This window comes from Pongo abelii, chromosome 15 (genome assembly GCF_028885655.2).
Source record: "Pongo abelii isolate AG06213 chromosome 15, NHGRI_mPonAbe1-v2.0_pri, whole genome shotgun sequence".
Lineage (NCBI taxonomy): Eukaryota > Metazoa > Chordata > Mammalia > Primates > Hominidae > Pongo > Pongo abelii.
The window spans coordinates 48,973,917-48,998,239 of record NC_072000.2 but is presented as its reverse complement, the minus strand read 5'-3'; the positions used below and the strand labels follow the sequence as shown (position 1 = coordinate 48,998,239).

At 39.6% G+C, this 24,323-nt stretch overlaps 1 protein-coding gene across 7 annotated transcripts in view; it reads right to left on the bottom strand.

Moving 5' to 3' along the window:
• The window catches only part of TOGARAM1 (TOG array regulator of axonemal microtubules 1), a 116,431-nt gene that overhangs the window by 36,286 nt on the left and 55,822 nt on the right, over nt 1–24,323 (bottom strand). For all 7 annotated transcript variants that reach the window (XM_054530066.2, XM_063715570.1, XM_054530068.2 and 4 more), the window contains 4 exons: nt 15,042–15,131; nt 13,442–13,617; nt 12,589–12,742; nt 8,532–8,685 (listed from right to left, as the gene is read on the bottom strand). In XM_054530066.2, the coding sequence (XP_054386041.1) occupies nt 8,532–8,685; nt 12,589–12,742; nt 13,442–13,617; nt 15,042–15,131 (574 nt within the window). The remainder of the gene's footprint in view (nt 1–8,531; nt 8,686–12,588; nt 12,743–13,441; nt 13,618–15,041; nt 15,132–24,323) is intronic.

Sequence of the window (24,323 nt, the reverse complement as noted above, 5' to 3'; positions counted from 1 at the left end):
CCACACCTGGCCAATTTTTGTATTTTTAGTAGAGATGGGGTTTCACCATGTTAGCCATGCTGGTCTTGAACTCCTGGCCTCAAGTTATCTGCCTGCCTTGGCCTCCCAAAGTGCTGAATTACAGGCATGAGCCACTGTGCCCGGTCACAAGTTATCTATTTCTTTATGAATGAGTTTTGGTAGTTTGTGTCTTTCAAATAATTTGTCCATTTCACCTAAGTTGTTGAATTTTGGGGCATCATGCTGTCTATCATATTTCTATATTATCTGTTTAACAGCTGTATGATCAGTAGTGATGTTTCTTCTCTCATTCTTGATGTTTGTAATTTTTCTCTTCTTTTTCTTGGTCAATCTGACTAGAGGCTTATCCATTTTATTGATCTTCTTCCAAGAACCTGCTTTTGCTTTCATTGATTTTCTCTATTGTTTTCCACTGCAATGATTTCCACACGGATCTTTATTATTTCCTTTCTTTGCTTACTTTGGGCTTCATGTGCTCTTCTGTTTCTAGTTTCTTAAGGTGAAAGCTGATTTCCTTGATATAGAACTTTTCTTCTTTTCTAATATAGGTGTTATACTGTGACATATTCCTCTTTAATTTGGCTACATCCCACAAATTTTGATGTTTCATTCTTTATTTCATCAAATTCAAAATAGTTTGTAATTTTCCTTTTGATTTCTTATTTCTTCTTAGATCTATCGGTTACACATATAAGTGTGTTACTTAGTTTCTAAATATTTGAGCATTTTCCAAATACCTGTAATTAATTTCCAATTTAATTCCAGAGAACAAAATTTATAAAATCTGATTCCTTTTAAATTACTTGTTTTATAGCCTAGAATAAGGTCTTTCTTAGTAAATATATCTTGTGGACTTGAACAGAATGTGAATTCTGCTGCTGTAGGTGGAATGTGTTATAAATGTTAATTGGGTCACATTGATGGCAGTGGCAGCCCCTCTGGAGTGGCCGCTGTGAAGACACCAGCTGTGGCAGGGAAGGTGCGCTGGGACTGTGTGCTCCCTGGAGCCAGCGGGAGCCAGGAACAGGTGGGAACCATGCCCCCGTCTGAGTAGAAGGGGTAGGAGCCCTGACCTCTTGGGTGCAGCTGCAGCCACTCAGCCACAGCTGCAGACCTGGGCATTCCTGTGTTCTCAGGGGACCTGGAAACCCCCCTGCCCCTGCCCCCGCAGGCTCAGAAGTGCCTTCTCCCACTGCCTGGTTCTCCCCACTCCCAGCACAACCTCCAATTTTGGAGCAAAGTTGTGGCTGATCCTGGGTGCTGTCAGGACCTAGTCGGGTGTGCACACACTTGGGGTAGTGCTGACATGGTCCCCTCTGGACTTTGGGCACCAACAAGCATGGGAAGGAACCAGGAGGGTGCTGAGGGCAGCTTGGTGTGGGCCTCCAGGCACCCCTCAGCACAAACAGCCTGGGCACTATGGACAGCAGGTTGATGGTGGCAGGAGGCAGACTCCTGGGCAGAAAGGGACAGGTGAAGCCACACCTTCAAGCCAGGGACAGACTGAAGCTTGTGGGAGTGGGCTGCTAGTTCCACACACTGGAGTGAGAACTTATGGTGCTTTTTCCAGGCCTGCCCATGGACCAATCAACATGCACTTCTTCCCCTCTGAAGCCCATAAAAATCCTGGACTCAGCCAGAGTCTGGAAGATGGGATGACCTGCCTGTGGAGAAAAGCTACCCTCTAAGGGTCTCCTCTCTGCTGAGAGCTGTACCCTTATCAGCACAACCTGCCTGCAGATAAAAGCTACCCACTCTGGGTCTCCTCTCTGCTGAGGGCTGCAGAGACACCAAAATGACCTGCCTGCAGATAGGAGCTACCCACTCCGGGTGTCCTCTCCACTTAGGGCTGCACAGACATCAGGATGACCTGCCTGTGGATAGGAGGTACCCACTCCGGGTCTCCCCTCCACTGAGGGTTGCACAGATGTCAGGACAACTTGCCTGCAGAAAGGAGCTACCCACTTCAGGTCTTCTGAGAGGTATACTGTTGCTCACTAAAGCACCTCTTCACCTTGCTCCACAACTGGAGGTATGCTCCAGTTGTCCACATACCTAATTCTTCTTGGACTCAGGACAATAATTCGGGACTGAAACATCTGTAACACAAACATGGATGAAACCTCCCCCAAACCCAATCACATTGCCACCACTCATGACACTGTGGGCAATGAGAAGGTGGGAAGAAAGAAGGAGAAAAGAGCTGTGGCCCTATGGGGAACCCAGACTTAGGAGCTTCCCAAGCAAGGGCTGTGATACTCTCTTTGGGGTTCTGCAGTTGCTGGCATCTCCAAGCTTCTGGGTGCCACCACATTCCCTGGTGCCCGCAGTGGAAGCTGCTTGTGGTACATCTGGTCCAGCTGTAGCAGGAAGCCAGCAGCTGTGCCAGTGCATGGAGTTGCCTATCCTGCCACAACCAGTATATGCCTGGTTATGTGCAGTGGCCAGACCCCGTGCTCATGCACCCCTTGCTGCTCTGTGCCTGGCTCACCCTTTGTAGGCATGGGATCTGGGCTGATAGCAAAAGCCAAGCACAGCCTGGGAGGCCGAGTGGGCGGAATGAGCCCAAGTGGGCCTGAGTAAAACTTGGGCAAAGGTGGCACTGGCCACAGAGGTTTCTGGCTGGCAAAGTAACACCTTAAGGATCCCATGACAAAATTGGTCAATACTGTTCTTCAGGCCAAGTGCAGTGACCTAAGCCTGTAATCTCAACACTTTGGAAGGCTGAGGTGGGTGGATTGCTTGAGCCCAGGTATTTGAGACCAGCCTGAGTAACATAGAAAAACCCCATCTCTACTAAAAATACATACAAAAAAGTGTTGTCCAAATCTTCTACATCTTTACTTTTTTCTTTTTTTTTTTTTTTTGAGATGGAGTCTTGCTCTGTCACCCAGGCTGGGGTGCAGTGGCCCGATCTAGGCTCACTATAACCTCTGACTCCTGGGTTCAAGTGATTCTCCTGTCTCAGCCTCCCCAGTAGCTGGGACTACAGGCATGCCCGGCTTTTTTTTTTTTTTTTTGGTATTTTTAGTAGAGATGGGGCTTCACCGTGTTAACCAGGATGGTCTCAATCTCCTGCCCTTGTGATCCGCCTGCCTCGGACTCCCAAAGTGTTGAGATTACAGGCATGAGCCACCGCACCTGGCCATCTTTACTGATTTTCTTTCAACTTGTTCTATTAATTAATGAGAGAGGATTAATGAAGTTGCAATTATAATTAGAGATTTATTTCTCCTTGCAGTTCTATTAGTTTTTGCTTAATGTATTTTCAAGCAATATTATATGGTAAATAAACATCAGGACTGCCATGTCCTCTTGATGAATTAATTCCTTTATAACTACAAAATGATCCTCTTTATTCTGGATGTGGTAGACAGAATCCAAAGATGGCATCCATAATTCCTACCCCTGATTTACACAGCCTGTATTACACCCTCTCCATGAATGTGTTGCGATATCACTCCCTGTGACTGATACGTGAATGTGTTGGGATACCACTCCCTGTGATCATATTAAGTGCGACGGCAAAAGAGATTTGCAGATTTAATTATGGTCCCTAATCAGTTGACTTCAAGTTAATCAAAAGGGAGATTATCCTGGGGAGGCTTTACCTCCCTTAAAAGAGATAAGCAGCAGCAGCAGAGATTCTCCTCCTGGCTTTCAAGAAGTAAGCTACATGTTGAGAGGATCTGTATCTGTGTGTGTGGCACATAATAAGGACACAAGGTTGACCTCTAGAAGATGAGAGGGTCCCTGGCTGACAGCTAGCAAGATAATTGATAGGGTTTGGCTATGTCCCAGGATTCAGGAGGGAGCCACAGGGAGGTAACTGAATCATGGGGGCCAGTCTTTCCCGTGCTATTCTCATGATAGTGAATAAGTCTCACAAGATCTGATGAGTTTATCAGGGGTTTCCACCTTTGCTTCATTTTCTCTTGCTGCCACCATGTAAGAAGTGCCTTTTGCCTCCCGCCATGATCCTGAGGCCTCCCCAGTCATGTGGAACTGTTAAATCCAATTAAACCTCTTTTTCTTCTCCTCTTGGATATGTCTTTATCAGCAGCATGAAAATGGACTGATACAAAAATGAAAACCACAGTTGCATATCTACAAGGAAGAGAATTCTTCCAAACAATGAGCTTCTAAGAAAATTGAAAGAAGAGATCACATCCCTGGCTGATACTTTGATTTCAGCCTAGTGGTATTTTGAGCAAAGAGTTGAGTTAACTTATATCTGATCTCTTGACCCAGAAAACTGAGAGTTAATCAATTTGTGTGATTTGAATCCATTGAGTTTGTGGCAATTTGTTACATAACAATATAAAATAAATACTCTCATTAATATTCTTTGCTTTGAAATATACTTTGATATTAATATGGCCATGTAATCTATCTTTTGATTAGTGTTAGCATGGTATACATCTTTTTGCATCTCTACTTTTAAATTATTTGTACCTATATATTTAAATGGAATTTCTTATAGGTAGCATATAGTTGGGTCTTGCTTTTTAATCTAATCTCACTAGAGTGTTTAGTTCATCTACATTTAATGTGATTAGATGATTGGGTTTAAGTCTATCATCTAGCTGTTTGTTTTCTATTTGTCCCATCTTTTCTTTATGATTATTTTTATAGTTACATTTTATCTCCTTTGTTGCCTTGGTAAAGCAATACTGCCATGTCTTCCCTTTGGGCCTTTGTATCAAAATGTCAGACATTTTGCTTCTTTTAAAACTTTTTTTTTTTTAAGAGACAAGGTCTTGCTCTGTTGCTCAGGCTGGAGTGTAGTGGCACAATCACAGCTCACTGCAGCCTCAAACCCCTGGATTCAGGTGATCCTTCTGCCTCAGCCTCCTGAGTAGCTGTGACTACAGAAACACATCACTGCATCCAGATTTTAAATTTTTTTTCTTATTTTTTTTTTTTTCTAGAGATGAGGTCTTGCTATATTGCAAAGGCTGGTCTTGAACTTCTGGGCTCAAGCAATCCTCCTGGCTTGGCCTCATAAAGTGCTGGGATTACAAGTGTAAAAGCCACCATGTCCGGCCCACTACTTTTATTTTTGAAAGATATTTTCATTGGATATAGAATTCTAGATTGACAGTTTGTTTTTCCTTTCAGTACTCTAAAGAGCTCACTGAACTGTTTTTTGGTTTGCAGTGTATTTGATGAGTAGTCTGATCTGTTCTATATGTAATGTCTTGCCCCTAGCTATTTTTAAGATTTTCTCCATCCCTAATTTTAGGCCTTTTGATTGTATCTCCTTGAAATATTTCTTTTCATGTTTCTTGTGTTTGGTGTTCATTGAACTTCTTAGATCTTTGGGTTTATAGTTTTCATCCAATTTGAACACATTTTGTCCATTTTTTTCTGCAAATATTCTTTTTTGTCTCCTTCTCTGTCTGGTAACTCCAATTACACATAACTTGAAGTTGTCCCACAATTGACAGATTTTTTGGACTTTTTTTTCAGCCTTGTTTCTCTCATTGTTTCATTTTGATTTTTTTTTTTACTTCAGACAGAGTCTCACCCTGTTGCCCAGGCTGGGTGCAGTGGTACGATCTCAGCTCACTGCAACCTCCGCCTCCCGGGTTTAAGCAATTCTCCTGCCCCAGTCACCCCAGTAGCTGGGACTACAGGTGTGCATCACCACACCCAGCTAATTTTTGCATTTTTGGTAGACACAGGATTTTGCCTTATTGGCCAGGCTTCATTGTTTCATTTTGAATAGTTTCAATGGTTACGTCTTCAACTTCACTAATCTTTTCTTCTGGAATGTCTAACCTATTAATCTCATCCAGTGTATTTCCTATCTCAGACATTATAGCTTTCATCTGCAGACATTAGTTTTGGGTTTCTTATATATATTGTATGTCTTTACTTGCTCAACCTTTCCTCCAGCCTCTTTAATGCATGCAATAGTTACAGTTACAATGTCTTTGTCTACTAATTCTATCACCTGTGTCATTTTTGCATTGGTTTCACTTGTTGGCTTTTTTTCTTCTCACTATTGGTTATATTTTCCTGCTTCTCTGCATGCCTGGTAATTTCACTTTAGCTATTTTTGTATTCCTATAAATATTCTTCAGCTTTGTTCTGGGATATAGTTATTTGAAAATGTATTTCAAATAAGGATCAAATGTTTGATCCTCTTAGGCCTTGCTTTTAAACTTCATTAGGTGGGAACCAAACTAACATTCAGTCTATGGTTTATTTTACTATACTATGGAGCAAAACTCTCTGAGTATTCTACCCAATGCCCTGTGAATTATGAACTTTTCCTGGTTCATAATTTTGCTGGTGGGAACACGAAGTATTATTAACATTGTATATGCTCCTGACATTGTTCCTTGTAATTTTTTTGAGTAGTTCTTGTTCTGGCCTCAGGAAATGTATTTACATGCATGCCCCGACCAGTTGTCTGCTAAACATTTGAGTAAAATCCTCTATGATCTCTGGATCTCTCTGTGGAGCTCTATCTGGCATTCTGTCCTGCAAAGTCTAGTCACCATGGCCTCCTCAAACTCTCAGCACCATGTCCATCTCTGATGCTATCTGCCTGTTTTCCCTTCCTTTAGCTGCAACCTGGAAACTCTCTCCAGAAAGCAAGCTGGGTAATTGTAGGGCTCACCTGGTTTGTTTCCTGTCTCTCAGAGATCAACATCTTTCCATAGCCTGGTGAACAGTATCTTGAAAACTATTGGTTTTTTTTGTTGTTGTTTCTTTGTTTTTGAGATGGAGTCTCACTCTGTCACCCAGGCGGGAGTGCAGTGACACGATCTCAGTTCACCGCAACCTCTGCCTCCCAGGTTCAAGCGATTCTTGTGCCTCAGCCTCCCAAATGGCTGGTACTACAGACGTGCGCCACCATGCACCAGCTGATTTTTTGCGTTTTTTAGTACAGACAAGGTTTTATCATGTTGCCCAGGCTGGTCTCGAACTCCTGACCTCAAGTCATCTGGCCTCCCAAAGTGCTGAGATTACAGGCGTGAGCCACTGTGCCCGGCCCTTGAAAACTATTGTTTCATACATTTTGTATAATTTCGTTAGATCTTTCACGTTATGAGGGCAAATACAGTCCTGTTAATCCATGTTGGCAGGAAGAAGTTCAGGATTTCTTTTCTGGATATGTTAAATTTAAGATGTCTACTGGCATCTAAGTAGAAGGGCCAAGTTGGGCTGTTGGATTACTTCTTTTTGAGTCTAGAGCTCAAAATGATACCAGGGATACAGATATACATTTATGAAAAATCAGAGTTTAGATGGAATTTAAAGCTGTGAGACTGAATGAAATAATTTAAGAAGGGATTGGCAAACTATGACTCATGGGCCAAATGTGGCTCCATCAGAATTTTTTAATGAGTAAAGTTTTCATATAATGTTTTATAAGTAAAGTTTTATAGAAACACAGCTATGCCCATTTGTTTAGATACTGTTTTAAGGCTGCTTTTGCACAACAACAGAGTTCAGTATTTGCAACAGAGGCATCTGCCCTGCAAAGTCTAAAACACCTATTACCTGGATCTTTACAGAAAGATTGCCAGAAAGACTGCCCTTGAGCTACAAAATGAATGTAGAAGGAGAATGCCAGTGGATTAAATTCTGCAGAACTTCTATTTTTTTTTTTTTTTTTTGAGACAGAGTTTCACTCTGTTGCCCAGGCTGGAGTGCAGTTGCCCAATCTCGGCTCACTGCAACCTCCACCTCCCAGGTTCAAGCAATTCTCCTGCCTCAGTCTCCCAAGTAGCTGGGACTGCAGGCACCCGCCACCATGCCTGGCTAATTTTTTTTGTATTTTTAGTAGAGATGGGGTTTCACTATGTTGGCCAGGCTAGTCTTGAACTCCTGACCTTGTGATTCGCCCACCTCGGCCTCCCAAAGTGCTGGGATTACAGGCGTGAGCCACTGCACCCGGCCTGGAGGTTTTTAAAAAATAAGAGATATTATGGCATGTTTTAAAGTTGATGAATATGCTCTAGAACAGAGGCAAAACTGATAAAGAGGTATAAGATGGGTACAATGAGAGATAGTGAAGGAACAAGGGAGGAAATGGGACAAAGGCAGTAAGTGGACGCTCCCACTGAAACACGTGAGATGCACATTGCCACTGTCTTTTGTCTCCCTTGAGTTACTGGCTGGGCTGGTTGGGTGGCTGCTATCACTACAATAAGAGCAGGTAAGTATTTCCAGGACTATTAATAATTATATTTCCCAGAGAAATACTTTGAGAAATGGTGAAATTTGTATCCCATTATCAAAGGGTTTACATAATCCATTATAAAGCTAAATTATATGTTTATGGCATATAAGTTATAATACAACTGGTAATAAAGTACTATTAGGGCCAGAGTTCAGCTACATTAATAAGCTGAAAAGACTCTGATGCCTAAGAACTAAATACTCATTTCTAAGATTATTTTAATAGAAAATGTGTTTCAAGATTTTTAATTAAATATTTACAGAAAGCTTTTGAACTCTGCTTAGTTTTAAGTTAAGGATGGTGAACTTACCAATCCTCATCAGCCAAAAGCCTCAGGGCTTCTGTCAGTGCTATTTCTGGTTTAGAGAATGGCCGTAGTTCTGACAGATCCATTATTTCTGGACTATGAGTGACAGAAGGCATCCTTTCTTTATACTGTGAAACAGCTCCAGTAGATGTTTCACCTAAAACAAAATATATTAAATAAACTACGAGAGAACCTTTTTAAAAAAATTTTTATCTTTTTGAGATGGAGTCTCGCTCTGTTGCCCAGGCTAGGGTGCAGTAGTACGATCTTAGCTCACTGCAACCTCCACTTCCTGGTTCAAGCAATTCTCCTGCCTCAACCAATTCTCCTGCCTCAACCTTGCAAGTAGCTGGGACTACAGGTGCGCACCACAACGCCCGGCTAATTTTTGTATTTTTAGTAGAGACAGGGTTTCACCATGTTGGTCAAGCTGGTCTTGAACTCCTGACCTCAAGCAATCCATCTGCCTCAGCCTCCCAAAGTGCTGGGATTACAGGCGTGAGCCACCATGCCCAGCCAAGAGTCCTTTATACAAAGGATACAAACATTATTCTGACTACAGTTGTGATGAATATTTATTATGGAAACTTAGAACTATTAGTTTAGTCTTGAGGAAAATTACAGTACCCAGAAACCAAAACTATTGAAAACTTTACTTTTTATATGCAAAACTACTGAAAACTTTACTGAAAACTTTTAGATGCAAAATTATTAACAAATTATATTTAATAAAAATACAAGTAATTTTTCAGTCATGAGTCATAACAAAGTCTAGCTTTAACAGCTAAAAGTAAAAGAAGCAGTATAATCCCATTTTGTAAAAATGTGGATATATATGTTTTATAACTGAGAAGTGAAGATGAAGGTTCATGGCATCTGTATGTAGAATTCTAGTTGATATTCTCTATTGATATAGAATTAGTGGCCTATTACAAATTCTAAGACCATGTGTAGTAATAAGAATGATGTTTCTTCTGTAATAAGACATTGACCAAGCACTTTCCAGATGTAAGGCACTGTACTATAAGTTGAGAAGACAAATCATCCTCTTTGAGTGCTCAGGATAATATCCTTGAGAGCACTGTATAATGTGAGACACGTGCAGTGGAGATATTAAAAAGAAAAGGGTCAAATAGAATGGGCTTTTATAAGTAGGTAAAGATTTACTGGCTATTTTTCCATACTAAGAGACATTTTTAGAAAGGAAATATTAGTCACTAGAAACTATCATCAAAAATTATTAATCATGTTATCCGTGAGAAAATGTTACCTGAAATTACAAATATAAGAAATTTCACTTGATGTTGCATACTAATTACATATTCAGAGTTGGTCATTTAAAATCCAAAGGCAACAAGGTGTTAATGATATTAGCTGGCATTTATTAAATACTATACACCAGACCTTGGAATAAATGCTTTGCAAACTTTACTGCATTTAATTATCTCAACAAAGCTGAGGCAGGCATTCTAACTATCTTTATTTTGCAGCTGAGAAAATAATTGCGTTTTACAGAGACTGAGAAATTTACTTAAGGTTCCATTGCTAATGAGTAGGAGAGGCAGGACTTAGATCTACGGCCACCATTACGTATGATCTTATATAAAGAGGTATAAGACAGAATCTCTGCTTTCAAAAAATTCATCATACATCTAACAAAAAATGTAAAAAGGTAAAATATGATGCCTTAAATTACTATAGTGATAAATCAGTACCAGTTTTTGTTATGTGAGGAAGATGATATACCAATTAAAGAATATAATAGACCCCTTTCACTTTTTTTTTGATGGTTCAGATGGACCCTCATTAGGCTTCACATCTAAGACTAACATGTATAAATAAAATCCTCCAGCTTTGGAATATCCCAATCCTGAAAGAATAGCAAATAAAAAAATAGCACTATTATCATTTATTATCTTCCCTGGTATTGTGCTAAGTCCATCATTTATACTATCTAATTTAATTCATTCAACACCCTACATAGTAATTATTAGTAGTGCATTACAGATGAAGAAACCAATGTGGAAGTTTTAAGAATTCCCTTAATATATCTAATCCATTCCCACACTCATGAAACAATAACTCATTAGAAAGAGATATAGATAAACACCAAATTTTCAACCTTGAGATTATAACAATACGAAGTACTATCACCTATATTTTGTTTTCACCTGAAGAATGTTATTTTGAAAAAGGAGGTGTATAGAATATCAATTGAAAGTAGTGATGCTCAAATGAAGTTTTTTTTTAAAAAAAAACTTCCACTGTTGGCTGGGCATGGTGGCTCACACCTGTAATCCCAGCATTCTGGGAGGCTGAGGTGAGCGGATCATGAGGTCAGGAGTTCGAGACCAGCCTATCCAACATGGTGAAACCCCGTCTCTACTAAAAATACAATAATTAGCCTGGCATGGTGGTGCACACCTGTAGTCCCAGCTACTTGGGAAGCTGAGGCAGAAGAATCGCTTGAACCCAAGAGGTGGATGTTGCAGTGAGCCGAGATCACGCCGCTGCACTCCAGCCTGGGTGACAGAGCAAGACTCCATCTCAAAAAAAAAACCAACAAAAAAAAACTTCCACTATGTTGCAGACTGATACTTTTATAAAGTACAATAAAAGTGTTGTGGCACTGTCAAATTGTTAAAATAGTTTCTAGAAGCTAAATATTGTCTGTATGTATGTTATCATAGATGAGTAATAAACAGTTCACACAGTCTATGAAACACACTTTGAGTAGCAGTGATCTAACTGATAGAAAGTTTCTTAACTGGAAGCATATCCAATTAGAATTTATCTATTAAAAGTTATTTCTGCTAATATGTTCATAACCATAAACAGAGCTAAACAACTATACTTTGAGCTGATCGACATAATAATTGTGTAAGCATATACTTATTTTCAAATAATATAAGGGTGACTTCAAAGCAGTACTCTCCTTATACTTCTCAGAAACCTAATCTTCAAAGCCTACATTGTAGGCAAAAATCACAAGATTAGTTAGTTGATCCATCAAGAATTAATACCCCGAAATTTATGATTTATTACTATTTGTAATATTTGTACTTCTATTTCTACTCTTCACACTGGCTAAGTTAGGTAGGAAGTTTCGTGGGTTTTTCTCTCCCTGAATTTTATGACAATAACAAATACTGAATTATCTGAGAATGCTAAGAGGCTTAAATTTCACAAACACCTACATTTAATGGGTTTTAGGGACATCTTTAGCCACAATTGTACAGGCTAACACCTCTCATCAGGCATACTCTCAACAGTGATTAGCTTTGAAAATACAGTTTTCTCCACCTGTTGCATTATAATGGAAATAAAAGCTAGGAAAAACCTCAGACGTTAATTTAGGTTAAATCTTTTTTATTTTTACCTTCAAGAGAAGTATATTGTCTATTAAATTTAGAGTATTTTTTGTAACCTTCTTGAGTATTTTGTTGCTATCTAGACTTCAGATACAACATAAATTTAATAGTGTTTATATTTCAGTTAATTTCTTAATATTTAACAAAACAGTAATTAAGCAATAATACTTAACGTTTATTATAGTTCACATGATTTTTCATTTCAACCTCTGATTTTTCCTAGTAGCTACTATACCTAGCATGTATTCAATATTTTAAAAAACAACACCAGGAAACATAGAGCCTACTCTTGACCAAGCACAAAACATAGTAGGTACTCAAGGATAGACTCAATAAATGACAAATGCAATGGCCTTTTTGGATCATGATGTAACATAAACCAATTTCACCATCTCAGTTATCTGCTATAAAATGGGATACCACTCCTCAGCAAAACAGGAATATTTCCCGGGAGTATAGAAGAGATCCTTGAGATAATCTGGACCTTTGAGATAATCAAGATATTCACAGGGGCAGAAAACTGAGGCCTGCTTCCAGGTCACAAAGCTAATTAAAGGCAGAACTTGCAAATTTCGGTGTTATATAAGATACTTCATTCTTAGTCATATATTACCCTCAGTGAAACCTCATTTCACCAGCTTTAGACTATTACTAGAAAAAAAAAATACCAAAACTTAAATTCCACTTACTTTCAGATGCCATTTTCTCGGTTCCTGTATGTCTCATTCGTTCCCAGGTATTTTTTTCCTTCTTTTCACAATTTTTATTGTGAAACAGTTCTTTCTCTTCTTTTCTCTTTTGTCTCATCTTGTTATAAGTAGATTTAGAAATAGAAACTTCAGTCTGCATGAAAAAGTTGAAAATCTGAAAATATTCAGGGACTTTGATATTTAAAATATCTCCATCTCAGATAACTAATTTGTGTCTGAGGATATTAGTCTGTCACTACTTAAGTGTATCCTAGAAAACAGAATATATGCATACATATATGTATATATAGTACATGTAAAATATAAAGTACACAGAGAATACAAAGTATATTACATACTTTATCCCCAGGATAAGAATGCCTTTATTAAGTGGGAAGGATGAATAATCTATTATTTAAATGATTAAGAGTCAAAATTTCTTTTTTTTCTTTTCTTGAGACAGTTTCACTGTATTGCCCAGGCTAGAGTACAGTGGCATAATCACAGCTTACTGCAGCTCAAGTCCGACCGTCCGAGCTCAAGCGATCCTCCTACCTCAGCCTCCCAAGTAGCTGGGCCCATAGGCACGCATGGCTGTAGCTACATTTTTGTATTTTTCCTAGAGAAAACAGGCTTTCTACTTTCTCTGGCTAATTTTTGTATTTTTCCTGGCTGATTTTTGTATTTTTCCTAGAGACAGGGCTTTGCCACATTGCCAAGGCTCAAAATTTCAACTGTACTAAGATTTTTAAAATTTTAATTGAAATACTTTCACCACCCCACATCTGATATACACAAAACAATGACATACTGTAAGCTTAAATTTATTCTAATAATTAGCAAATAACCTTACATCTTTTTCATTCTCAGCATCAAGATATGATGAAATATTTTGCTGGACTGATCTTCCATAAATCCCTGACGGTGGTTCAATACTTTGTTTAATTGAAAATGTATCCCCATTTTCCACAGAAGATATCACTGATTGGCTGCAGGTTGCTGGTGCTGAACTTAAACTTCCAAATACGCCTGAAATCAACCAACCACCAAATAGTCATTAACTAATTATGTGATGGTACTCTAGATAACAAAGTTTAAGGCAAGGCTCTTACCTTCAAGAATCAAACAACACAGTTAGTAAGGAAAACATGCTAAATAATTATAAAATATAAAAACAAATACCCTAATAGGGCATTAATATAAGAGGTGGCAGAAGGCAGTTCATGATAATAAGCGAGAGCTGCATATTATAAGTGGTAAGCACACATGAAGAAAAGGTTGCTGTGAGCTGTTTTTTGTTTGTTTGTTTTGAGATAGTCTCTCTCTGTCACCCAGGCTGGAGTGCAATGGCACCATCTCGGCTCATTGCAACCTCCACCTGCCAAGCTGAAGCAATTTTCCCACCTCAGCCTCCTGAGTAGCTAGGATTACAGACGCAGAGCACCAGACCTGCCTAATTTTTCATATTTTTTTTTTTTTTTTTTTTTTTTGGTAGAGATGGGGTTTTGCCATGTTGTCCAGGCTGGTCTTGAACTCTTGAGTTCAAGTGAGCTGCCTGCCTGGGCCTCCCAAAGTATGGGATTACAGGAGTGAGCCACTGCGCCTGGCAGAGCTGGGTGTTTAAGATGGTTTCAAGGAGCAAGGATTTGAGCTGGGATTTGAAGACAGGAAGGATCTGTATAAAGTAAAGAAGGAGAGGGGGAAATCTATGAGATGGGGATGTTTACATGCAGAGTTGAACATTTCTAAAGCATTTATGTGGAGCGAATAAATGAGCTTGGTTGGGCAAATAAAGGAATAACAGAAAATAAGTTTACAAGAGTAAGCTGTAGCCAATCTGAGGAGGGTTTTAAAATAACCTAATGAGACTATCAAGCAAAGAAGTTTGGACAAATTTTTCAAAACGTTTATTCTATTTCATTATATTGAACAAAAATAAGATGCATACCCTCAATGTATATTACCACATTCTAGTTTTCAATTAAAATAGAAAATAGCTTTAAAGGATATTTGCAATAATTTTGTTCAAGGTCCCTTAGCCCCCTTAAAATATATAACAGAAGTTTAATTTTCACTTGTCTAGATCTCGAATGGGAGATAATTATATTAATTTATATTGATTATTAAGCTGATAAATAAGGGCTATTTGAATTTAAACTATGCTAAAACTAAGTAAGCTATCCTAAAACTGTCTTAGAAGTACCTAAACTGCAGCTGTCACATAATACATCTCTCTGAAAATTAATGACATGAATTTACTATAATTTCATTAGAAGACAGAAATGTGAAGGTAAGTATTCACTTCTAATTATTTTAATGAAGATAATGTAATACATTTTTAAAAAGAAGTTCCACTCGACACTTGAATCACATTATTTTCTATTCCTTATTGATAGGCTTTACTTCTATATAATGAATACATATAATTAAGAAGCGAAATAACTTTGAAATACCTTTTCCAACTACTACTACTGAGTCTTCTGCTAAAGTCTTTGCGGTTGTGAAGTCAAAACTGGAAATTTGCTGTGGATTTGATGATGACCCTGTAAATCCCCAAAAAAACAAAACAAATACTTAAAAATATTTGCTTATTATGTAGTATCTTAGGATATTGTAACATGGTCTTTTAAACTGAAAATTTATTTCATACAAAGAATTTACAATTTATTCACACACGTTCATTAAGTCATTATAAATGTTTGTAACTGCAATACCAGAATGGACTAGACACTTAAACCTTGCTTTCCCTTTTTTTTTCTTTTTTGAGATGGAGTCTCGCTCTGTCGCCCAGGCTGGAGTGCAGTGGTGTGATCTTGGCTCACTGCTACCTCCACCTCCTGGGTTCAAGCAATTCTCCTGCCTCAGCCTCCTGAGTAGCTGGGATTACAGGTACGCACCACCACGCTCAGCTAATTTTTGTATTTTTAGTAGAGATGGGGTTTCACCATTTTGGTCAGGCTGGTCTCGAACTCCTGACCTCATGATCCACCCGCCTCGACCTCCCAAAGTGCTGGTATTACAGGCGTGAGCCACCATGCCTGGCCCCTTCCTTTCCTTAAGGAGTTTACATGTCAGGGTGAGGCGTGAGAGGCATACAAGCGACTTATCACAGCATGATAATCAGGCAACAAAAGGGTCATCAAAAAGGAAATCCTCTGACATCAGAAAACAGATCAGGTCAATGTCACAGCAATCTGTACTTTTCTAGGTTAACTTTTATCTTAGTTTCTGATTCTTTATTTACAATCCTACTAGACTATAAGTTCCATGGGGATAGGATCTATGTCTAGTTTTGATGATTATTCTTTCCCAGAGCCTAATATAGTGTTTGGCACATACCAGGTATTCCATAAATATATGTTAGATGAATGTATCAAGGCAAAAAAAGAAAAGAGAAATATGTATTGCTTTTAGGTTTTATGAAAGAAAAGCAGTTAAACAGTGGAAAGTCAATCAAATAATTGATTTTTAAAAATTAAGCAGCAGATAGATTGTTTTGTCAACTGCTAATGCTAATAGTAACCTGGCTTTATGTGAAAATGGCAAAGATTAAAGAAAGAAATCCATGTAAGTGACCATTTTTTCTGTATTTCTTCTTTAGTATACAATCAAAATCAGTACACACATCAACTAACAGAAACACGGGTTAGCCCAAAAATGTGTTCTGTGACAAAGAGAAAAAATCTCAGTAAATGGAATAATTTGCTCAACAGTCCACATAAACATAAAATCTATACATAAACTATCAAGAGACGAATGATTAGACAAATCTCATCAGAAAAAAATATAAAAGACATGTTATCTCCAATGAGTTTAACTTCATTTATAAGAGAAGCTGTCATTAATCATTTTAAATATATTTTTATGTTTTACACTATATTTTTTCTTAAAGAAATGTTGAAAGAAATATTGTTCATTAAGTCTCAATTCTAAAATATATAGAAAATATGTTTAAAGGCTTCTTCCCACACAAATATCATTATATATTTTTTCTTTGTTACAATACTTCCATCTAATTCAAATACAGAAAGAGTAAATAGTAAATCATGGAATCTAGTTTGCTAATACTTCAAGCACCCTCCACTTTCTCAAGTTATTAATTGAGAGAGCAGACATGATATGGACCATTACAACTAGGAAAGGGCACCTAGGTCCTTCACATACAAACTAAGAAAACTAGTATTAAAAGTGTGAGAGCATAGTGCACGAAGAGAAAAATAGTAAGAGGTAATATAAAAATAAATTAAGATGATGCAAGATTATTAAGGGTCTTAAAAGTTATGCTATGGGGCCAGGCATGGTGGCTCACACCTGTAATCCCAGCACTTTGTGGGGCCGAGGTGGGCAGATCGCCTGAGGTCAGGAGTTCAAGATCAGCCTGGCCAACATGGTGAAACCCCTTCTCTACTAAAAATACAAAAATTAGCCGGGCGTGGTGGCGCATGCCTGTATTCCCAGCTACTCATGAGGCTGAGGCAGGAGAATCGCTTGAACCTGAAAGGCGGAGGTTGCAGTCAGCCGAGATTGCACCACTGCACTCCAGCCTTGGCAACAAGAGTGAGACTGTCTTAAAAAAAAAAAAAAAAAGTTATGCCATGGAGTAGGAACTTTTCTGTAGAAAACAGAGAACCACTCGTGTTAAGCTTGGCAATGGGGCAAGACTTTTCCTTATATGTCACAGAAAAAACGGGAATAGCTCTAGGGGTCCTTACACGGGTCTGAGGGATGAGCTTGCAACCCCTGGCATACCTGAGTAAGGAAACTGATGTAGTGGCAAAGGGTTGGCCTCATTGTTTACAGGTAGTGGTGGCAGTAGCAGTCTTAGTATCTGAAGCATTAAAATAATACAGGGAAGAGATCTTACTGTGTGGACATCTCATGATGTGAACAGCATTCTCACTGCTAAAGGAGACTTGTGGCTGTCAGACAACAATATCAGGTATCAATATCAATATCAGATATCAATATAAATATCAGGCTCTATTACTTGAAGGGCCAGTGCTGCAACTGCGCACTTGTACAACTCTTAACCCAGCCACATTTCTTCCAGACAATGAAGAAAATATAGAACATAACTGTCAACAAGTAATTGCTCAAACCTATGCCGCTTGAGGGGACCTTCTAGAGGTTCCCTTGACTGATCTCAGCCTCAACTTGTATAGTGATGGAAGTTCCTTTGTAGAAAAAGGACTTTGAAAAGTGGGGTATGCAGTAGTCAGTGATAATGGAATACTTGAAAGTAATCCCTTCACTCCAGGAACTAGTGCTCACCTGGCAGAACTAATAGCCCTCACTCAGGCACTAGAATTAGGAGAAGGAAAAGGGTAAATATATATATACAGACTCTAAGTATGCTTACCTAGCCCTCCATGCCCATGCAGCAATATGGAGAGAAAGGGAATCCTAACTTCCGAGGGAACACCTATCAAACATCAGGAAGCCATTAGGAGATTATTATTGGTGGTACAGAAACCTAAAGAGGTGGCAGTCTTACACCGCCGGGGTCATCAGAAAGGAAAGGAAAGGGAAATAGAAGGGAATCGCCAAGCAGATATTGAAGCAAAAAGAGCTGCAAGACAAGACCCTCCATTAGAAATGCTTACAGAAGGACCCTGAGTATGGGGTAATCCCCTCCAGGAAACCAAGCCGCAGTACTCAGAAGAAGAAATGAATGGGGAACCTCATGAGGACAGAGTTTCCTCCCCTCAGGATGGCTAGCCACCAAAGAAGGAAAAATACTTTTGCCTGCAGCTAACCAATGGAAATTACTTAAAACCCTTCACCAAACCTTTCACTTAGGCATTGATAGCACCCATCAGATGGCCAAATCATTATTTACTGGACCAAGCCTTTTCAAAACTATCAAGCAGATAGTCAGGGCCTGTGAAGTGTGCCAAAGAAATAATCCCCTGCCTTACCGCCAAAGCTCCTTCAGGAGAACAAAGAACAGGCCATTACCCAGGAGAAGACTGGCAACTAGATTTTACCCACATGCCCAAATCTCAGGGATTTCAGTATCTACTAGTTTCGGTAGATACTTTCACTGGTTGGGCAGAGGCCTTCCTCTGTAGGACAGAAAAGGCCCAACAGGTAATAAAGGCACTAGTTCATGAAATAATTCCCAGATTCGGACTTCCCCGAGGCTTACAGAGTGACAATGGCCCTGCTTTGAAGGCAACAGTAACCCAGGGAGTATCCGAGACGTCAGGTGTACAATATCACTTACACTGCACCTGGAGGCCACAATCCTCAGGGAAGGTCGAGAAAATGAACGAAACACTCAAACGACATCTAAAAAAGCTAACCCAGGAAACCCACCTCGCATGGCCTGCTCTGTTGCCTATAGCCTTACTAAGAATCCGAAACTCTCCCCAAAAAGCAGGACTTAGCCCATACGAAATGCTGTATGGACGGCCCTTCCTAACCAATGACCTTGTGCTTGACCGAGAGACGGCCAACTTAGTTGCAGACATCACCTCCTTAGCCAAATATCAACAAGTTCTTAAAACATGACAAAGAGCCTGTCCCTGAGAAGAGGGAAAGGAATTATTCCACCCTGGTGACATGGTATTAGTCAAGTCCCTTCCCTCTAATTCCCCATCCCTAGATACATCCTGGGAAGGACCCTACCCAGTCATTTTATCTACCCCAACCGTGGTTAAAGTGGCTGGAGTGGAGTCTTGGATACATCACACTCGAGTCAAACCCTGGATACTGCCAAAAGAACCTGGAAATCCAGGAGACAACACTAGCTATTCCTGTGAACCTCTAGAGGATCTGCGCCTGCTCTTCAAGCAACAACCATGAGGAAAGTAACTAAAATCGTAAATCCCCATGGCCCTCCCTTATCATATTTTTCTCTTTACTGTTCTCTTACCCCCTTTCACTCTCACTGCACCCCCTCCATGCCGCTGTATGACCAGTAGCTCCCGTTACCAAGAGTTTCTACGGAGAATGCGGCTTCCCGGAAATATTGATGCCCCATGGTATAGGAGTTTATCTAAGGGAAACCCCACCTTCACCGCCCCACACCCATATGCCCCGCAACTGCTGGAACTCTGCCACTCTTCGCATGCATGCAAATACTTATTATTGGACAGGGAAAATGATTAATCCTGGTTGTCCTGGAGGACTTGGAGCCACTGTCTGTTGGACTTACTTCACCCATACCGGTATGTCTGATGGGCGTGGAGTTCAAGATCAGGCAAGAGAAAAACACGTAAAGGAAGTAATCTCCCAACTGACCCGGGTACATAGCACCCCTAACCCCTACAAAGGACTAGATCTCTCAAAACTACATGAAACCCTCCGTACCCATACTCACCAGGTAAGCCTATTTAATACCACCCTCACTGGGCTCCATGAGGCCTCGGCCCAAAACCCTACTAACTGTTGAATGTGCCTCCCCTGCACTACAGGCCATATATTTCAATCCCTGTACCTGAACAATGGAACAACTTCAGCACAGAAATAGACACCACTTCTGTTTTAGTAGGACCTCTTGTTTCCAATCTGGAAATAACCCATACCTCAAACCTCACCTGTGTAAAATTTAGCAATACTATAGGCACAACCAACTCCCAGTGCATCAGGTGGGTAACTCCTCCCACACAAATAGTCTGCCTACCCTCAGGAATATTTTTTGTCTGTGGTACCTCAGCCTATCATTGTTTGAATGGCTCTTTGGAATCTATGTGCTTCCTCTCAACCTTAGTGCACCCTATGACCATCTACACTGAACAAGATTTATACAATTATGTCATACCTAAGCCCCACAACAAAAGAGTACCCATTCTTCCTTTTGTTATCCGAGCAGGAGTGCTAGGCAGATTAGGTACCGGCATGGGCGGTATCACATCCTCTACTCAGTTCTACTACAACTATCTCAAGAACTAAATGGTGACATGGAATGGGTTGCCGACTCCCTGGTCACCTTGCAAGATCAACTTAACTCCCTAGCAGCAGTAGTCCTTCAAAATCGAAGAGCTTTAGACTTGCTAACTGCAGAAAGAGGGGGAACCTGTTTATTTTTAGGGGAAGAATGCTGTTATTATGTTAATCAATCTGGAATCATCACTGAGAAAGTTAAAGAAATTCGAGATGGAATACAACGTAAAGCACAGGAGCTTCAAAACACCAGACCCTGGGGGCCTCCTCAGCCAATGGATGCCCTGGATTCTCCCCTTCTTAGGACCTCTAGCAGCTATAATATTGTTACTCTTCTTTGGACCCTGTATCTTTAACCTCCTTGTTAAGTTGGTCTCTTCCAGAATCGAAGCGGTAAAGCTACAAATGGTTCTTCAAATGGAGCCCCAGATGCAGTCCATGACTAAGATATACCACCCCTGGACCGGCCTGCTAGCCCACGCTCCGATATTGATGACATTGAAGTCACCCCTCCCGAGGAAATCTCAACTGCATGACCCCTACTATGCCCAATTCAGCAGGAAGCAGTTAGAGCGGTCATTGGCCAACCACCCCAACGGCACTTGAGTTTTCCTGTTGAGAGGGGGGACTGAGAGAAAGGACTAGCTGGATTTCCTAGGCCGACAACGAGTCCCTAAGCCTAGCTGCGAAGGTGACTGCATCCATCTTTAAACACAGGGCTTGCAACTTAGCTCACACCCAACCAATCAGGTAGTAAAGAGAGTTCACTAAAATGCTAATTAGGCAAAAACAGGAGGTAAATAAACAGCCAATCATCTATCGCCTGAGAGCACAGCAGGAAGGGACATTGATCGGGATATAAACCCAGGCATTCAAGCCGGCAATGGCTACCCTCCTTGGGTCCCCTCCCTTTGTATGGGAGCTCTATTTTCACTCTAATAAATCTTGCAACTGCAAAAAAAACAAAAAAACAAAAAAACCCACAGAAAACAGAGAACCACTCAAGGTTTTTTTTGTTTGTTTGTTTGTTTGTTTGTTTTCCAGGGGTTAGTTTTATGTGTCAGTCAAGGTTCTGAGTATGGAAGAGATAATGACTGTACTTTAGAAAGATAATTCTGGAAGACTATGCAGCCTGGATTTAAGAGGAATGAAAATAAGAGGGAAGCCTTACCAGAAAGATTTGTAATTACCCAGGGAAGTGGTAAAGAGGGCCCAAATTACAACTATGGCAGCAGATAATGTACATTAAGTTAGACTGAGAGTAAATGATAGGATAAGCCACCTCCTAAACTTGGAAGGTAAAGAGACAAAAATGACTGTAAAGCTTTAAGCCTCCATAACTTGGAAAATGGTAATGCTACCAATAAAAATGGACAACAAAGGAAGAGAAATGGGTATGGGAAGAAAGCTAAATTTGGTTTTCAACGTGTTTGCTCTTGTTGCCAAGACAGATTTAGTAAATACCTGGTTCAGAGTTGGATGTGCAAATGTGATGTAATTTTATGGAGTAGAATTAACTTCTGGCTAAAAGATGTAAATATGTTTATGATTCTGCCATCTAAAAAAGGAAGCCACTAGCAGTGAATGAACATATTCAACAGTTATTTCAAAGCTATTTAAAAAAAAGAAATAAAAAATTATATGAGGGTATGAGTTACTTTTAAGAAGAAAAACATTTTTTGTCCTTGATTTTCTTTACATGGGAAATAAAACATGTAAATAAATATGGAAAAATCATATTCTCGTTTGTAAAACAATAACAACTTATTGCTGCCAAACAGAACAGTACTAAACTATATCATAGACTAAATTTGAAGAAATTTACCAAAAAAAGTTTTTAATCAAGTTCCATCTTACTCAATTTGAGTTACGTCCACAAAAAATATTCATGTCCTAAAATGCCTGATTGCGTGCTCATACATAATTTAAGATAATCAGAAATGGCAGGCTAGGTGTGGTGGCTCACACCTGTAGTCCCAGCACTTTGGGAGGCCAAGGCAGGTAGATCACTTGAGGCCAGGAATTCGAGACCAGTCTGGCCAACATGGTGAAACCCTGTCTCTACTGAAAAATACAAAATAAATTAGCCAGGCGTGGTGGCATGCACCTGTAATCCCAGTTACTAGGGTGGCTGAGGCACAAGAATCACTTGAACCCATGAGGTGGAGGTTGCAGTGAGCCAAGACTGCGCCACTGCACTCTAGCCTGAGCAACAGACGAGACTGTCTCAAAAAAGAAAAAAAAAATCAGAAATAACATAGTACAGAAGTTGACCTTATAATGACCACAACTGCTAAGCACATAAAAATAACAGCTTTTTATTTACTTACATATTTTAGATTACAGGTGCATCTTCTAATTATTAGGTTGGTGCAAAAGGAGTATGCAATTAAAAATGGCAAAAGCCACAATTACTTTTGCACCAACCTAATATTTATTTAAATATTTAAACCCAAAAATAAAAAATAAATAAATAAATAAATAAATAAATATTTAAACCCTTCAAAACCACTTTTTTATTGTAAGGGACATTTTTAAAATGCAGCAGTAATAGGATCTCTTAAGCAGCAATGGACAGAGTAGTCACAGAGGTACTACTTGCTACTAAATTTTAAAAAACCATTCTTAACAATGGTTCTTTTTTTCCTTTTTTGTTTGAGACGGAGTTTCACTCTTGTCACCCAGGAGTGCAGTGGCGCCATCTTGGCTCACTGCAACTTCCGCCTCCCGGGTTCAAGCAGTTCTCCTGCGTCAGCCTCCTGAGCAGCTGGGATTACGGGTGTCTGCCACCAGGCCCAGCTAAGTTTTTGTATTTTTAGTAGAGATGGGGTTTCGCCATGTTGGGCAGGCTGGTCTCCAACTCCTGACCTCAGGTGATCCACCCACCTCAGCCTCCCAAAGTGCTGGGATTACAGGCGTGAGCCACCATGCCTGGCCAACGATGGTTAATGATAACAGCAAAGCTTTCTCAGGTTCTACCACAGGAAAATTATATTCCTGTTGCCCCAACTTCACTCCAGGGTTACAGCCTAACTGGGCATCTGGGAGTTATTAATCCACATGATCTTCCATTCCATTTTAGTGGCAAAATGTCTTCTAAAAACGTGTGTGTGTTTGTGTGTGTGTGTTTTGTGTGCATGTATCTGGTGCATTTCCTGGGGGCAGAAGTCAGCAGAAATTCCCTAGTGTTTAACCTCATGAGCAGCTGCTTCCTTGCAGTGGCTCCTCAGGGAAGCCCAAAAATCATATACATAGCCTTGAGTTCTCCTATTTGGCAAAATTATTTAAGCAACAACAGATCAGCAGCAGAGTAAGATGAAAAACCTCAAAACTGAGAATTCTCACTAATTTTTCTTTATCGGTATGCTTAGGGAGGATTCTGATTTAGATATCCAATCTTAAAAATTAACTTGTCATGAAATTTACTAACCTTTTGTATGCTTACAATGTCTTGGGTGTTGTTTATTTTGTATTTCTAACGCGCTAGATGAAATATCAAGTGACCTATCATCTTCAAAATCACCACATCCAAACCTATGGTTCATGTGTTGACCAATTATGCTTACACTGGATGTTGTAAAACCTATAAAATATCTGAGTGGTTCAAGCAATATTATACATAAGGTATATATCTCCCCTCTAAACCTATCTCAACTTCTAACCTTTTAAAAAGTAACATAATATTAGGAACTATAACATTATAGTACTTTTTGAAGTTTTATCCTATTTTAAATTATGTAATACTTTTCCCTTTCCTTGTTCTTAGCAGCTAAGAACATTTATTATATGCTATACTACAACATTTCATAAAATAGGCTTTAAAATTACAATGAGGCCAGGTATGGTGA